The following is an 18,065-nucleotide window of genomic DNA, read 5'->3' on the forward strand; positions in this document are numbered from 1 at the left end:
CCAGCTGGGATGAGGATGCTGCAGGTCTGTCAACCCAAGAAATCCCATCAGCAAAGCAGATGGAATAAAAAGCATACAAGGGCAAAACTATCGCAGTGCAGTTCACTTTCCGTCCACCACGTGGATTAGCATAATTAATGAAGAATTTAGAAACTTTTAGACTAGGAAGCAATGCCACCTAGTGAACAGGACAGCATGTGCCAGACAGGGGACATGGTCCCAGGGTGGGGTGTTGATGCAGCAAGCTCCCACTGCTGTCGTGGGACTCGGCAGCCAAGCCGAGCAGTGCATGTATATGGCATCGGTGCAAGGACTAACCAGGTATCCCACCCCACCATCTGCCCCAGTAACCTCACCAGCTACACAAGCACAAGTTCAAAGACATTTTGACCGATGAATAATTTAAAGAAAAATGCATTTTCAGTAGGCCTTGAATTTAAATTTTCCTTCAACAAGACATTTAAAGCTGGAAAATATACAGCTCAAAAAATGACAGATGGCTTTAAAATTAGAGATCAGATTATGGAATTTATAAAGGTATTACAGAGAAAAAGAAGCACTGAATGTTACTAAATTTAGGATAAAGCCTGAGCAGCCACTAGCAATTAAATAAAAATTCCAAAAAATTCATTGCCCAGAGGCTGTCACAGCATTTGACAGTGGCTGACAGCCACAGCACAGCCCCAACTGCCTAACAGAGGGCAACCGGTTCCCATTCCTGCTCTGAACCATTTTCCATTAAAAGATCCAAATTATGAGCAAGTCAGACTCTCCACACAAGATATTTGATGCAGCAGTTTTTTGGAGTTTTGGGGTTTTTTCCCCCTAAACGAATTCCTGGTTTTGTTTAGTTATTTGCAAACCCATGTCAAGTTATAAGCATATGACCACAAATCAGACAGAAGTTGCTACTGATGTGGTTTCTCCCCCCCACCACCAGCATTTGTCATGGTAATACAGAGTTATAAAAATAACAGTCATGATCTATAGTAGGGCAGCAGTTTGATCAGACTCAAGACTTCTGGTATGCAAGACTTCTCTACCAAAAAATGTTTCGGCCAATTTGTAAAATTGATGGGACTCCGGAGTAATCACGCTGGAGCCAAACACTTACATGTTTGATACAGAGGGATTTTCAGTGGATTTGATGCCAGGTGGAGGGGCGGGGGGGGCGTTTGTTTTAACATACGCATTCTTTTTGCAAGTGCGGTGCAGACTTTGCTGAGAAACGTGTGAGAAGACAACAACCAACGTGGCAGGCGACACGCAACCAGAAGGCATCATGGCTTGGTCAATCCATGAGCCGGGAGCTGGAGCACGCAGCAGCACACGCTGTTCTGATGGTCCTTGCGTGACATCTGGTGGTCAAAAAGTACCCCGGGAAGAACCATCTGACTCAGGCTGCACCCAGGGTACCCCCACAGCCACACGAAAGGCCGTGAGCTACAGCCCTGCCAAGAACTCCACCAGGACCTAAATGCTCAGTTTCTAATGTATGTTGTGGCAAAATGATCAAATAGTGATTTTGGGAACTGAACCTCTACACTCCCTGTTTTCTAAATAGCACTGATCCTCTCACGTACATCCCAGTCCCTTCTAAAGACTAGGCGTCCTGTCTGGGGACAATCAGGTGTCTACAAGAATCCTAAGTGGACATAAATTTAAGGCATTGCATTTTATTAGCCTAAAGCTTTTCAGCATCTTTTAGCTATATTTATGTTCTAAAGGAAAAAAAACATTCATCTGAAGTGTGGTCCACCAGAGGACAAAACAAAACTCTGCCAAAAATTAAGCCCTGAAGTCTCTTTCTGCCCATTAATAGCAGCATTTAAAGATTGCCACCTTGTACTAATTGCGTGAGAAACAGAAGCATTTCAGTATGCAAAACTGAAAGCAGATCTCCAAAGACAAGTTTCCTGAATGAGAAGGGAATATACTTATTGAAGATACACCTTAAAACTTCTCTATACCTCAGACTTCTTTAAAAACAAAAAACCCCTCAACTCTGAAACCCCAAAGAAGCCAGGAACTGAAAGGTGAGCTGGAATCGACTTAATCTGTAAGAGCCGTCGGGCAGCCCTGGTGTTTGCAGTGCAGCAGAAGCACGCTTCTCTGCTTTTCAATAGGCTGGAGCTGTCAGAGACGCTGAGGATAAATTGTCAAGCCACAACTGTCCTAAAAACCGTGATGTTCAGCTGAATGCTATGGAGGGAGTTTCTTCCTTTGCTGCAGTTGCTGCCTGCATTAAGTCGATCTAAACCGCATGGGCTTGAAGCGAGACATAGCGTCCCTATGTGCGCAGCAGAGCAACCGTCCCTGCAGAAGGCATCTCTTCCCCCTGTTTCTCTCCCACTCATCCCAAAGGCTTTCATAAACAAGATGGCTCCTTGTCTATATCAAGCTCATGTACCATAAACATGACCTGACCCACATTATCCAGTTAAATACATCTTATTTAAAGCTCAGTTTCTCCCCTGCCCTTCCTCCCACGACACATTTATCACAAGGCAGTGCAAACTGATACCCCAAGGGATTTTTTGATCCCTTCTCCTCTCGGCCGCTTCCCAAAGTTGCCAGTAAAGTGCCACAGGTAATCTAAGCATTAGGCAAGGTCTGCAACCTCAAGGAAGTGCGGCATTAGGGGAGATGTGAGTGACCAGCAAAGCTGAAATCAAACACAAAAATTAAGAGTAAGAACTCATCAGAATTTCAGGCAGGAGCAGGAGCTGCTTCGCACACGTTCTGCTTACTTGTATTGAGAGACAACAAACCAGTTGATTTCTCAAGATATTTCACTCAGTTCACAACAGTTTTTAGCTCTATAGTTTGTAATATTACATGCTCTGAAAACGAAATTCAATCCCCAAATCCTTCTAGTTGGTTACTCATAAAATCCATTAAGTTCAGGCACAAGCAAACCAGGCTCATCTCTTTCCCTCCCAATGCCTACTACATATAAATAGTAATTATTGTTCCTGGCAAGGCTCTAGTGTCTCTTATGGTTCTGTATTTTAACGATCTGGTTTCTTAGCACTTTCCACTGAAAGAATATATTTAACAAGCATCCATGTTTCCTCCTCCATGATAGGATTTTTAAATTATGAATGTAATAAAGACAATGATGTTGCCAGTCTCATGATTAATAGCTTAAAGAGACATTTGCTAAGCCTTCATTCCCTCCATTATCACAAATTCACAAGCTGTATGGCTTTGTAAGATTCAGCAAAGACAAGGTTTCACTCTATAGTTACATACCTAAATCAACAAGCAATTGATCTAGAAAAGCAATTTAAGTCCTACCTATTCTGTTGACAGATGTGTGTTTTTTTAAATGCCACCTTAGTAGAAAGTGTCTAACACAAGATTTCCACCCTTATTTATGCAATATGTGACATGTCCAATCTTGTATGTTGTCAGAGCTCAAACCACAGTAAGTTATATCACTGCGGTGCTACGGAACAGAGAGCATCATTAGCGTACAGTTCAGAGTTATTGAACTAATCAACTGGAGAGTCTTCTCCTAATAACATAGAAAACAAGCTGCTGCAAACATTCCCTCAACCATCACATCAGTTGCTTTCAAAATTAAAATGAAAACAAACCGCTGAAAGAAAATAGGGTTTTTGGTAAAACTCAATTTTATTACTTCACAGGAACATGGGCTTCATTCGATGCAAGAACACACCCACAAAACACAGTTGTTGCTCGGTGGACTTAAGTCTACGTCACTTCCCAAGGTTTAAATTTTCACATCAACTTGAATAAATGCTACAGTAGATAATGCCAATCAAAACTCCAGGAAAGTAAAGATAAGCTAAGCATTATGCTAGAGATTCAACACAAGCCAGCAACTCTGCAAGCCTGTCTGGCTCAGTAATCAGTGCAAGTGAAACATTCAAAATATCACCTTCACACTCCAGAGGGCCAGGTAAGAACGGAGCAACAGCACGTTAGATAGCACAACGGTCCAGCCTCCATCCTGCAAGTATTTAACAGCTCAGCAACAGGCATTTCTCTACTTACCTTGCAGAATTCAAGGCCACATTTTGCATTTATTTATATCAGCTGCACAGTCATTTTAAACTATAGATTAAAGCAAACAAAATGGAACCTAATAATTTATTTCCAGTTGTGTTTAAGGTTTATTACAACTCAGGTTGCTTAAATTTGTTGTGCACGAGATGGAGGCTTCACCAGTTCCGGGACTATTTGTATAAATGAGCACAGCAAGACAATCTCTTTGGAACAAGTTGTGAAATTTAAGCATCAGCCAAACCAGTTCAGAGTAATTTATGAAATTCTGAAGATCACATTAATGGAATTGCTAACAGCCATAACTACATCCACATAAACGTGCCTCTCATAATAACAACGCTCTATATAGTTCTGAATGTTTTAAGAACTGGTAAAATGACTACAGATTATGGAGTCCATCTCCTTTAAGGCATCAAAGACATTCTCAAGGAGGAGTTAATTAGTCCAGTTTCACAGAATACACCATTACAGAGCCTGAGATTCTGACTGCCTGTGATTAATTTCAACCCTGCACCAACATACTTTGCTTACATTAGCTCTGTTTTCAATTTCCCCTCCTTTTTTTTACAGAGGCCTCTCACTGGTGTGTTCACAGCTGGAGACTCAAGTGCAACTCCTCTGTACTGCCCCATAACCAAGTGGAACACTTGTCAGCAAACGTCTAGATGACAAGAGAGCACATAAGAAGTACTTTCCAACATGCGTATTTCCCCACCCTGTTCCTCAGTTCACGAGGCAGCAGATTCAAATGCAAGCCCCACTTCCCTCAAATGATCTGGTACACATATGCACTTGCTTCAAAGCATCCATGTTCCCGTTAAACACAAAGTTTACAGAAATACTGTCCTTTTACTGATGCCACTGATAAAGGGATCACAATTAAAGACTCCTCCCAGTCTCTCCTATAGAGGAGGAGTCAACCAGTAGTATCAACCAGTAGTAGGCACCAAGCTTCAGGAAAGGACTACCTGTGGTCCAGTGCTCCAACACATTCTGATGCAGTGAAAAAATATCCATCAACGAGGCAACTTCCACAAAAAATAAAGGTCTTCCTTGGAGGCACCGAGTCTCCCAGGCTGGTACACTGTCACAGCACACTTTTCAAGCTTCCTTACCAAATAGCTTAAGTCCTGAAAATAAAGGCAGCTTGCTTATGCAGTTCCCTTTCTGTATTTCACTCTCTTTCTGCAGGGAGCCTTTCTTGAGGATATAGCTTCACTTGCATGCATCCAAAGCTGGCACTGCTTTCATGTCTCCTCCTGGCCACCCAATTCTCCCTCTCTGTTCACGCTGGTATACACATTCAGTGACAAGTTACATCGAGAACTCCTCTGTCCTCTGGGTTAACAGCAGCCTTTTGGCTGGGTTAGTTTTAACGTGGATCAGTTCAGCTGGTCCCACCACATGGCAGCATTAAGTATTTGTACCATTCATGTGATAGCAGTACAGAAAGAAGACAAGAATGGCAGCACTGGCTTACACGTTCTACCCTAGCACATGAGAAACTACATCCCAAGTTTCAATTTTCATGGACGTCACCCTCCACTGCTCACAGTCACTCGCCCCAAGAAGGTGCTGCTGTTTGTATCAGTAACGCTTCAGGGAAACACCGAGAAACCACATGCTGTGGGGTGCTCTGCACCATACAATGGGCAAACGTATGTTTAGCCAGTCTGGGTCTTAATGTTCTTTCTGATTCAATAAGTTCCTTGTTCAAATTATCTAAGCAAGTGCTTAAGACCTTCCTTATCTTGCTAAATTAAGCCAGTCCTTGCCAGCTGCCAACAAGGGGAAGTGGGAACACACAAGGATACTGCAGGACCTCCTTCTCTAGCACAACACAGCGTGCACACGCTTCCATCTCCCATCCGGACTGCACTTGGCGCACTCTCGCTTCTCCCTGCTCCCTCCCATAATCTAGGAGGGATTTGCACCTGGCTTAGCTCAAGCCTGAATTAATTTGCAAGACAGGGAACTCAGTGTGGTTTTCCTCCATCAGAAGTCAGGGCTACGGACAGACACAAAGTGAAGCTGTGCAACAGATGATGTTTAGCATTAAAAATAAGTTTTCCTCTGGGCTCACTCCTTTATCTGGCAGAAAAACACAGCGATGACATTTTCTGGTGTAGCAGTCCCATACAACAGTCTCTTCAAACAAAACTAGCTCTCTTCAGCAAGGAGCACATCACAGTTTACAGATCAAGGCAAAACCCAAAAGCCTCAAGATTCACTGCTCTCACTTATCCCTGTCCAGTGCAACAGCATGGCAAAGTTTAGTGCTGGACTCCCAGCCTCCCGCCCCACTGGAGCAGAATGACATAATCTTGTTGTGTTTGTGTATCACCCACCAGAAGTGCTATTATTCCCAACCAGACCCCTCGGTGCTACTGAACGCAAACAAAACTAGGGACGTTTGAGACAATCAAACAGCGGATGCAGCAGAAATGAATTAATTTATATTTGAACAAAGGCAAAAGCCAATGGGAGGTTAAACACGACAAGCTTGAAGGGAGTTCATTTGAAGACAGAGCTGAAGGGAGAGATGCTGAAATGGTACATTTCACTGCATATTGTGGAACTGAAAAATTAGTCAAAGCCATCTGAGATTTAAACAGTTACAGCCAAGGAGTTTATCTTAGTATCTAAGTTGTGACTCTTCAGGGCCAGCTTTATAATTCTCCTTAATAAACACATCATGGAGACTTCTGCAGCATATAGGAACATACCATCAATCTGTGACTGAACACCTTTGTACTTTTTATTATACAGACAAGTGCTGAAGCTTTATTTGTGCAAAGGCTGCTTTTTATCTATAGGGACAGGCTGATAATGACAGCTGGATAAATGTTAACAGAACAAACTTTATTAGCAACTTGAACTATTTAAAAAAGGGGTCTCCACAAATTAAATCTGTAGATGAGTTTAGCCACCCTAAAAAGTGGTAATTCAGTATTATATAGCCACAACAGGGACAATGGAGCTATCAAATAGGTTCTAGCTGTTCTTTTTATGGCATTGATTTTTTTTTGATACATTCAAAGCATTATTGCATCAGAAAACATATCATGCATCTTTATGTTTCCAGACAAAATCACCTGTATTTGTCATTTCTAGCTACATCTCAAAGGTGCACCAAATCTACAGTTTTATGGGTTTAGTTGCATGCTTTGCCTATATGCATGCTGAGACAATAAATATTAAATACAGGAAAGAACATAAGAGAACCAAACTGACATAAGGAATATTTTATGGCAGGTCTGTAATGTTCTGCCAGTTAAAGAGCTTGTCAAAAAATTGAGGTAACAACAGTGGCCACACCACTCAGCTGAGATTCGCTCAAAATTCACTGAAGTTTTCAGAAATTCAAGTACACAAACACCAGCTGCAACTTGTCAAAAATGCCAGAGAAATTAGGTTGGTTGCATTTTATTAGTCTATTAGCTGGCGTTCACACAGCTCCTTGTAAATCCTTTTTCTCACTCGGGGCATATCTTCCTGGGAGAACTGAAAAGGCTGGTCTAAGGCGAGGCACTTGCAGTACTGAGGAAAAGGAAAAGGCTTGATTGAAAAAAAGGACATTTACGATATGAATGATACAGGCCACTGATTTTTAAAAAGCAGTACTCTTACCTGGAGCACAAAAACCCCACAGTCACTGTCATTTTTCTGTTGTGGAATGCACTAAAAGGAAAAGAAACAAGAAGGGACATGTTAGATCTTTACTTATCCTTTTATTCTCTAAGTCCTGCTTAAAGTCCAAAAGGAAATTCGGCAAAATGATCTGGTATCTCGTTCTCAGAGCTAGCTTTTCTGCAGGACTAGAAACTGGAGTTGTAATTACTTATTCTGATCCCAACTTTTGCAAGGTGACACTTAACACCTTGTTAGAATAACACCTAACATTTAGAAAAATATATAGTGGAGGACAGAAAACAAATTACAAATCTTTTTTTCAAGTTTATTTTCTTTTAGTGACCTACACAGAACAGCTTCTCAATTAGTTTAAATAAATGTTTGTACAACATTATCTGCTTTACACAGGACCAAACTATACCAGCAAAGTCACACAGGCCTAGAGGAAGATTACGCTCAGCATCCATGCTACCAGCAGTAGCTTTCCTCCCCCAGCCACACCAAAGGATCTCAAAGAACATGAAGAGTGGTACATTGTCAGGTGACAGACCTGAGCAAGGCAGTCTCAAGTGATAACTTTCAACCTTCATTATTTCTTCAAACATGCTCAATTTTGGTATGTGGAACTAAAAAGTCCCACTCACTAGTGCTGCTATGTCTCTGGCACTTGAAGAGGAAAAGTAAGTATTTTTCCTCAACTCCCAGGTCTTCTACCTCAGAATGCAGAACGAACTCTGACTGCACAGGGTGTGCATGAGTGCAGAGAGGAATCATTTCATCATTGTATCAGCATCTAAAAATAAACCTGTGCGAGGAGGGAGCTGTTGGGAGTATGTCTAGCGTGCAATGACCTGTTTTATACCTTTGGAGCCATTATGGGATGGCTACAAAAATCATATTTTCTCTCATTTACACTGCACACAAGTTATTCCCTTTTATTGTCAGACTTCGTTTACTTGTGATCAAATGCAATGTGCCACAAACAGCCCTGGAGACCAAAGCCCTCTATCCACAGCAAATAGAAAATATAGGCAGTAGCAGCATTAGCCTGTTCCCTCCCTCACCAAACCCCACCCATTTGGCATAGTTCAGAACAGTCCTTTCGGGAGAAGTCAGAAAGCTGAGTCTCCAGCTCATTCAGTCCTCAACCTTGTGCCGAAATGGGCACCAGCTACAGGTTTTGCTGCACGGATATTTAATTGTCCAGAGATTAGGCTCAGATCACCAAGTCACTTGCAGAAAGTATTAAAGATCTGGTGGGAGCTGAATGAGCATCAGAGCTCTAATTCCCATGTGTAACCACCTGTGTCACTCCTACCACCCTTCACATGGTCAGCATAAAACAATTTACTACTTGTACAAATATATGGGTTTAGAAGCAGCCTCCTAAAGTCTCCCAGGAAGTCAGTGCAGTCAAAGTGCTGCCATTTACCTTTGTCACAGCAGTCTGCCAACCCTGAAGAAACTCGGGGCGATTCTTCTCTTTTGCTTCAGTCAGCAAATACTTTCGAATGTTCTTTAAAAAGGAAAGGAAAAAAAAGCAACAGTATTATTCACCAGCTAAAGAACAGGAGAGAGACATTCGCATCTTTGCTGGTATCCTTTTAACAATGAGGACAAATTTCAGGTAGGCATTAAGCATTAGGAGCTGCGCTCAGATCTAGAGGTAAAGAGATGAACTGTAGTGGGTACTGTGCCTTCTACCATCAAGGCTCTTCTTGGTCTATCAAGGGGAGCTTTAACACCCCTCAGCCCCACTGTACACTGGTATACTTAATACTAGACTAGCTGTGGCACTCTGGCACAGAGTCAGAGTGCTCTCAGACATGCAGAGACACACAGTGCAGTCTGGCATGTGTTCTCTCCTGGCTTACTTGCCTGACACCAAGGCCCTTACATTCAATATGATAGCATTTTCCTGCCTGAGTCTCAATACAAAATGTTTTGAGTTCTGCAGCTAATCAACAAAGCTCCAGGGAGAGTTTTAGTGACATTCAGGAAAAAATAGTCTGACACAAGCGAAGAGAAGGAAGCAAGATAAATGAGCCTATGGTCTTGGGTTAAGCAAATCCTTCTATTTCTCTGTAAACAGGCTGGTGGTTTAAAACACAATTTAAACACACTCCAGCACACTAACATTCGCCTTAGTGGGTGGATCACAGTGGAGTTTTGAGTATTGGCCCCCCTTCCCCTAGAAAGGGCAGGAATAAAAGCGTCTCATGTTTGTGAGACATTTAAGTGCAAATGCCTTGCCTGGAGCGGGATGGGAGATGCCACATTGCAAGAGTGCAGGAGAGACTGTAGGGCTGCTGGGAGGGACCCCTGGTTTAGGCTGCAAGTTCAGAAGCTGGAGAGCATGAGGTCTCTTGCTCCCAGAACAAACATTAGCTTCATCCTCAGCAAATGCTAGCAGGAAACTAGTATCTTCATTCAGAAGTCCTAGCTGGGAACTCTCCAGGGTACAATAATTACTACTCTTCTGTAAGCCAACAACTACACACAGTTAAAAGTAGAGGGCTGCTGCATCAAGCAAGCAATTAAGTTGACAAAATTAGCTTTTCTAAGAGGGTCATTACAATTTGCTAGTCCCAGCAAAAATTTTCTGGCTGTTTTTTACAGGAAGACTGATAATTTAACTCCAGCGTTCAGGTTGCAGCTTCGAAAGGTTGCTGGGTTATAATCAGAGTACGCACCCCGTACCAATGCAGACAGAAGAAAAAGGCCACATGCTGCTAATAGCACAGAAACGCGTAAACCCCACTGGGCAGCACTACAGCATCTTCAGTCCTGTTCTCTCACCCAGGCAACCTCCCTCAAAAAGGACCGCAATTTATCATTTCCTAAACACGAGTCCCTTAGCAGTTGAAAGAGCCGTCTTTACTCTCCTTCTGGCCAGTCTGCTTCCCTATGGCACTTGACTTTGAGCCCCTGCTTTTTGTGGGAGTGACAAGACAGAGCCACAAAAGGTGTGACAATTACACGGTCAGGCTAATTAGGCAATAGGCAATCTGACCTCAACTCCCAGCTCTGGTGTGACCCTCGAGGTCTGTACTTCAAACTCCTCAGTAGGACAAGCTGATTCTCATTTTATACATGGCAGGACAACAACAGACACACGGTGTTTAAAGTTTAAGGCTGAACAGAAAAGGGGGGTGGTTTGTTTAAGAAAACAGTTCAAACTTTGCAGACACAGCTGTCACTCTTACCTCTACACAAAACTTAAAATGAATGCCTTGGGAATCATAAAATGAAATAATTCGATTGGGGATGTTCACAGTAATGAGGGACCAGTGGACTTCCAGGTGAATAGGAATTAACAGGAGAGTCTTTTTGAACAAGTCCACCTGGCAAGAACAATAATATACATTAGAGACAATTCCACAGGCACAACACACCAAAGCAAGATATTAATTGTATCTAAGTCTCCTCTCTGCCACCCCATAACTTAAGTCTTCTTTTGCCCCCTCCACTCTTTCAGCACATTCCTTACGTTCATCTCATACATAACTTTTTAGCAGGCACAAAAATACAATTACAGCCCAGAAAGTGGCTAAGGACCATTGTACAGTACCAGAGTTAGTCACCACTGTATTTGTGGCAAAAGCCTGCTCACGTTGCACTTTAACATCTGCGTCAAAGTGGGATTTCTTAAGTAATAATGGTAATACAGCTGAGCTGCAATTTGGGTTAGCCACGTATCTTCAGTAATGACACTCTTGCAGTATGAACGCCACTGATTTCTATCAGAGCTGCATCATGGATAGGTGACAGATGAAGCAGTTATGATTACAAACACCCCACAAAGCCAGCAAGCTGGTGCAGTTTGACTCCCTCTGCTGTAACACAGGCTCTGCGACTTGTCAGAGGAAGGCAGAGGAGTGCACAATGCTTTGGTGAGCAGAGGAAAGGAGGGGGTGAAGACAGAGCAGATCCATCCTTTCTTGAACTTCACTTTGTAGCAGATGTACTGTGGTCACAGGCAAGCAAACAAGGGAGAAGGTCTTAAAGTACAGAACAAGTAGATCAGATACAACACCCCCAGTGTCTGTGTGGCAGATGAGCCCTTATGCTTTTGGAAGGGCCTTTCATGATCTTCCTTCTCCCAGCTCCTCTTGAAATGGTTGTCTAATTGCTGGGTTTTTGGTGGTACAGTCCAGAAAAATAAGCAAAATTAGAATACTGAACTAAATGAACTCATCCTGTGGGAAGATTTCTATGCTGCTTTTTTTTTTTTAAGCACTGTGCAATTTGAACAGTATGTAATTGCTGCATTACTGGTAAAGGCAGGTCGTTTGTAGGAAAGAAAAGTGTATTTTTTGAGTAACAGTGGGAAGCTGAAGGCACAAAAAGGTCTGAGCATTCACAGCAGTTATCAGCAGAGCCTTGCTACAACAGTGCTTTGATTGTCACAAGCATCGACGATCCCTGCTCCCACCTGCAGAAACTGCTTCCTGACCAGATTACAGCACACTCGCTACACAACGATCCATCATTCTTGGAGAGAAGCAAAGAGATGTCAGCCAGCAGCAAGCTGAGCCCACAAAGGAAAACTGGAATAAGATAAGTGAACTACACCTTCTGTGATGTCCAGCAACAGCAGAGCCATGCTAAACTCAAGGGTCCTCATGTGACCCGTGCTGTGGGATTGCTGCAGGCATGCAAACCTGTAGCAGAAGAGTGGAAAGAGGCAGCCAAAAGCTGGAAGGGTCTTTAGTTAAGACCTGATGTACAGAAAGAATGGTGGCAACCTAGATTTGCTTCACCGAGACAGTGCAGAGTCAGCTAGCTGACACGACAGTGGATCAGAGCAGGAGTGCCAATCTGATCAGTGGCCAGAAGGGACAGACACGAACAGGAGCTTTGAAACCACTGCAGCTAGATGCAGAAGAACACGTCCTTCTAGGCTCTGACCTGCTGTATCCCAGGAAAGCACACTTATAAAACCTGGTACAATACTCTGGTGTGTTTAAAAAGCAGAAACAAGTTCCCCTTAATTGCATATTGCAGGGCGAAGCAGTCTACTGAATCCTTCCAATAAAAACTGCTCAGTTCTCATCCTTGCTTTAGAGATTCTTCAGAAATTTAAGTGTAAATGTCTAAACAACTGTCCTGCTCTCATCTGGTCCCTCCTCAGCAGCAACATGAATACAGGTTCTGCTTTCAGGATCTATCTTCACTTTTGGGGTTTTTGCAAAACTTGGGTTGCTGGAGAAAAAGAACATTAAAAAAAAATCTGGGAATATTAAGCACTAACATTCAGTCTCTCTCTAAAGAGATTTTAATAAGTTATATGAATAGATTTTATATTTGGATAATGAGTTCATCTCTAGCATTTCACAGATGTGTGCTATTTAAGTGCTTCTACACAAAGATCATACATTCAAACATGGTCCTTGATTAGTCTTGCCTCATCTCCCATATTAGAAAGGACAAATGTTCACAGAAAAAAAAAAAAAAAAAAAAAGAGAGCACTGCTCTTTGTATTAGCTACCTCAGAAAATATCACAACCCACGATCTGGTATGGGTTCTGGAAAGCAAGGTGAATTCTGTTCTTGTCACACGAACAGCAGTTTGGCTTATTAACTATGCGTCTCTAATTTCTGCTTTCTAGTACCTGTATGTGTTACCCAGGAGTAACAATTTGATTTTATCAAAGGATCCCAGTTTGAGATAAAAGCAAGAAGCAGAATTAAGTCTGCCCTCCTGTAGATTAGCGTACCTGGCACTGTCAGGAGCACTGAGAGACATTTCTTGCAGCTAAACTAACAGCATGCATGAACATCCACAAAGAGATAACCTACTACCAATGATGAAGCCATTCAAAGTACATTTTCACAACATAACCATACTAACTTGAATAGTGCCGCCTTACATACTAACTTGAATAGTGCCGCCTTACTATTTTTATTAACCTCTCCCCACTTTGTATAGCTCCTTTGCAAACCCATCCTTTGCAGGTAACACCTTGTAACCCAGTTTCAAGGTAATGATTCAACCCAGCCCAAGAGAACCAGAGTACTGATGACACAGAGTTAAAGGATACCTTTTTAGTCCATCGTTTTACCCCATTATATCCTTTGGTTACGAGCTGTCTATGAAAAAAGCTGTTAAAGAAATGAACCTAAAAAAAGAGAGAGAGGAGGAATGAGCACAGAAATCTTCACGCACAGTCATTCCCCTTCCCCCAGGATAATTTATACAAAACAACTTGCAATGAGGCAATATTTAACGCAGGTTTAGAAACAGAACCCCAGCAGGGACAAACAGAGACTTTACCAAGCCTAAGCTGTTGCTGTTTTTCAGCAAGCAAATAAAGCAAGCCTTATTTCCCTATAATATATGATGTGAGCCACTGCAGCATTTATATTTACACTTTGTATCTCCAGGCATATTATGTTTAATTTTTTGTTGGGGACGGACTTGGGAGAAAAACACCAGGATAAGGAGTTACAGTTTTTGTTTTCTTTACAGGGATTAAGGAAGAGAACACTGGACTGGCAAAGTGGGGGTGGGGGAGAAGGGAGTAACTTCTCTTTTTAGTTGCTGGAAGCTGAGACTCAAAAAAAAAAGTTATGAGATTTAATCCAACAACATGGTCATTTGTATTCAACTACTATGACCAGCTCCAGACAAAAACAATATTCTGCTATTTAAAAGCATTTTTAAGTTATACCACATCCATTTTGTAAGTAAAACCCTACATTTATGGCAAAAACAACACAGGCTTACGTTAAAAAAAAAAATTTTTTAGCTCCAGGTTAACACTATTATTCCCTGTGCTTAGCTTCTTGCAATTACAGGAACAGATTAATACAAATGGAAATCTGCAACATCTGTTTTTAATAATTCTGCTAGCGTAGAGGTGGTAGAAGGCTTGAGTTATTACTTGAAGAAAGTTAGAAAATTCAGCATTTGAAAACACAGTCTAACACCCATTAGCTATGCCAACAGACTTCAAAACCACATTTTGAGGTACCAGCACAAAATCTCCCATGAGGATTTCAATTATACACTGTGAAGAAAAAGCAGACACAAGCAAACAGATACAATCTCCAATACCACAACCCTAGCACACACTCGGGAAGTACAGAGAATACTAATGAAGAATCACCATCACCACCAATCAAAGCAATAACGCTCTTTCTTATGAGCTTACGTTCTGCAGAGCTCATCTAAAAATGGCTTTGTTTGGTTTTTCCTTTGTGGTCTCACCTGAAAATTGTTCGGCTCTACTACTAAACAGATGGCTTTTTATAATTGCCACTGCTGCAAATGTAGTCACAGAAGGGGGGGGGGGTGTGTGTGTGTGTTTTCTTGATTTTTTTTTTTCCCTTTCTTTTTTTCAACTGCCACCAACATTTAGACACTCCAGTTGGAAAGCAGTAAGCATTCTGTTGAGGATGCACAAACCAAAGAGTCCTGCAGAGTCAATACTGCCGAGGAACCAAGCAGCTCTGCATTAATTCACATTCACCAGGCAGGCATCTGACACAGTTTGAGCTGTTACGGCCCCCACAGCTGCGAGGGGGGCAGGTGGGTGAGTGCAAGCAGCACATGTGCATGGTTCAGATGCTACCATTCATGGTTTGCCGTCTCAGCAGAAATCCATCTTCATCAGAAATTTCAGCTGAAACACCAGACTGGTGAGCAAGGGCATGGATAAAGCACTTAAGGAGCAGATAAGCTGGAGACAGGAACCTCTAGGTGGGAAAGGAGAGTAGGATGGGCGAAAACAGGGCACCTGTCTTCTACAGGTACATCAGTAACATCAAGCTACCAGAGACCACCTGCAGAGCTAATCCAATAAATTCCTGAAACAAGAGCAACAGCACTGAAAGCTGTATTTTAGCACAGGAAAGGAAGAAAATTTGAGCAGCAGATAGCAACAAATTATAACGGAACCACTCAGAACATCATTGAGCTAAATCTCAATTCTGTATCTGAAATATTCAATGTTTCACCCTTCCCTCTCAATCTCTCATTAGGTACATTTGCATAATAACAAAAACCCTCACCTTTTCAGGGACCGCATCCATTATGAGTTCACCATACATGTTAATTATCTGTAAGAGTTAGTAAATATTTGAATATGTACAGAATAATTTTGTAAAACTCAAATGCACAAGTTCCCATAAAACGTAGGACCCTTCACACTTAAAACAGCACTAAGGAGGTGAGCAATTATAGTAACATTTTGCTGTAGTCTGAAGGACAAGCACTCTGGAACTAATAGTGGTCGGCCCGGAGAGAGACTGTAACTGGCTGCTTGAAGTCTGCCTCAATCTGAAACGCAGTTTAATTCAATTGAAGTCTACTGGTGCATGCCCTGGGCACTGCAGCCTTCTCGGTTTTTTGGCTGTGGGCCACAGTTTGCTGCTTCACTCCGCTGTTCTTGTAATCTGCTCAAGCTTGGGGATAGAGGGAGATGCTAAAACCTATATGGGTAGCCACTATTTTCTCAAATAGTGCAACATCATTTCTTCAAAAGGAAACAGTTTAGTTGTGACACCTCCTGTCTTCCAGACTTGTAACCACTATTATTGCACCTGCCATTGTAAAAGCTGCTCACCACTTCTTTTACTTCTCAAGTGTAAAGTAAGGATAGTCCACCTATAACATAGCAGAAGTTGAACAACTGATATCCTAATATAAATGGGCTAGAAAGGGGTAAGGAAGCACATAAACACCAAGCATCTCTGACCTGGTCATTCAGCCAGTTCTGGCCTTCCAGTGTAGCTAAATCATCCATATCTAGCATGTGCTTATTATAGAAGACCCGGAAATTGCAAGTGGAGGTTTTTGGATGTTTTTCCCGATACTTCATGATTTCCCTGGTGATAAAAGGTTTTCTGAAACAGGATTGAAAAAGTAGAAAAAAAATAAGTCAAGGTCATATCAAATGGACTTCTGTTCTGTTAGGTGTTAGACGTGGAACGTGCAGTAGCAATGCAAGCAATTTGTCCTTTACAAAGTCTAGAATTTGATACTGCTACACACCTATGGGAGAAATCTTCATTAAAGACTTCTTTTAATCTTCCCATGACATCTTTTTCACAGAGTGGAACTAAACTGCCATATTTCTTCATAACTTCATCTAGGAATCCTTTAAATATACCAGAAAAATGAAAGTGCAAACATGTAAAAAACCCTCCGAGTTCACTAGTCCAATAAAGCAGTCATTTCTTCCAAGTATGAGCAGCAATCATTCTGCACCCAACCAACACACAGCACCACACATGGCAAGTATATATTTAAGAAAACTAAGCTCCAATTGGCGACATTTAATAAAAGCAGGGGAAGGAGGACAAAAATAAAAAAGCAGGAATCTGATCACTCAGCTTTACAGGGAAAGATCAGACCCCACTCTTCCCATGTACACATATATCTACATCAAACTAATTATACCAGTGCTACGAGGATAATCCATCCCATTGCTTATTTCAATTAGCACCTCAAATAATTTTACTGCAACATGAAAAGCCATCAGTTTCTGCAACAGTTTCCACTGAAAACCCAGTATCTTGTCCTTACGGTATGCAGAATTACTCTCCTCAAATGTAAGCAGCCCTGGTTGGCAGAGTGTTTGCAGTCTGTTCAGCTCCTCTGCTGCCACCATAGCAAACAGAAGAGACACCAGACGGACTCTCAGCAAGTTTAACTCATTTACCCTAGTATCCTCGGGATGGCATTTAAGGTGCCATGGACAGCCATGTCAGCCTGCCATCGCCTGGGCAACCATAACACCAGAAACAAAAGATATTAACTAGGAAATAATGAAAAGATGGATGCTGGAGGAATTAAAAAACCTAGGAAAGATTGTTTTCTTTCCCCCTCCTCAGACACAAGACTGAAACAGTGGAGACATAAATCCCACCCAGGCATCCAAAACCACTTTGAGAATGAAAGAGAATGGAAAACAGGATTTCAACACTTGCTAATGAATAAGAGAAAAAAGACCAAGTTGTCCAGCTTTCTGAAAATGAGTTTTCAAATGCAACAGAAAACACGTGTTCTGTGTACAGGAAGCTGGATCTGAGATCAGAGTCCGGGGAAATTGCACTAACCCAAACTCCAGGACTCTTCTCAGGTCTGGGTGTGATGGCAGACAGTATCACTGGACAGTGCAGTGTATGCTTAGCTCTCTGCTTACTAAGGCTTTAACAATATTTCCTGGAAACTTTCAAAAATCAGGATGGGAAGAAGCAAGACGAGAGAAACACCTGACAGAAAAAAGTGCCAGAAGAACAGCAGTAAGAAAAGAATAAAAAAAGAAAGGAGACCAAGAACAAAACACCAAGAGATGAGAAAGGCAGTGAAGATATAGCAAGAAGTACACCTGGATGTGCGACAGAAGGGAGGATTGAAGAGCGAGATCAGACAAGAAGGAAGAATTCTT

General features: G+C 42.0%; 1 protein-coding gene across 5 annotated transcripts in view; it reads right to left on the reverse strand.

Annotated features, from left to right (window-relative positions):
• Window positions 1-3,615: 3,615 nt before the first annotated feature.
• SENP5 (SUMO specific peptidase 5) overlaps window positions 3,616-18,065 on the reverse strand; it is a 35,348-nt gene continuing 20,898 nt past the window's right edge. For 4 of the 5 annotated variants that reach the window (XM_076341271.1, XM_076341272.1, XM_076341270.1 and 1 more), the window contains 8 exons: window positions 16,667-16,772; window positions 16,371-16,518; window positions 15,685-15,732; window positions 13,713-13,790; window positions 10,875-11,012; window positions 9,101-9,184; window positions 7,666-7,716; window positions 3,616-7,575 (listed from right to left, as the gene is read on the reverse strand). In XM_076341271.1, the coding sequence (XP_076197386.1) occupies window positions 7,465-7,575; window positions 7,666-7,716; window positions 9,101-9,184; window positions 10,875-11,012; window positions 13,713-13,790; window positions 15,685-15,732; window positions 16,371-16,518; window positions 16,667-16,772 (764 nt within the window). In that variant the 3' untranslated portion in view covers window positions 3,616-7,464. The remainder of the gene's footprint in view (window positions 7,576-7,665; window positions 7,717-9,100; window positions 9,185-10,874; window positions 11,013-13,712; window positions 13,791-15,684; window positions 15,733-16,370; window positions 16,519-16,666; window positions 16,773-18,065) is intronic. The other variant, XM_076341268.1, reaches the window with a different exon arrangement.

Source organism: Aptenodytes patagonicus, chromosome 6, assembly GCF_965638725.1.
Source record: "Aptenodytes patagonicus chromosome 6, bAptPat1.pri.cur, whole genome shotgun sequence".
NCBI classification, from domain to species: domain Eukaryota; kingdom Metazoa; phylum Chordata; class Aves; order Sphenisciformes; family Spheniscidae; genus Aptenodytes; species Aptenodytes patagonicus.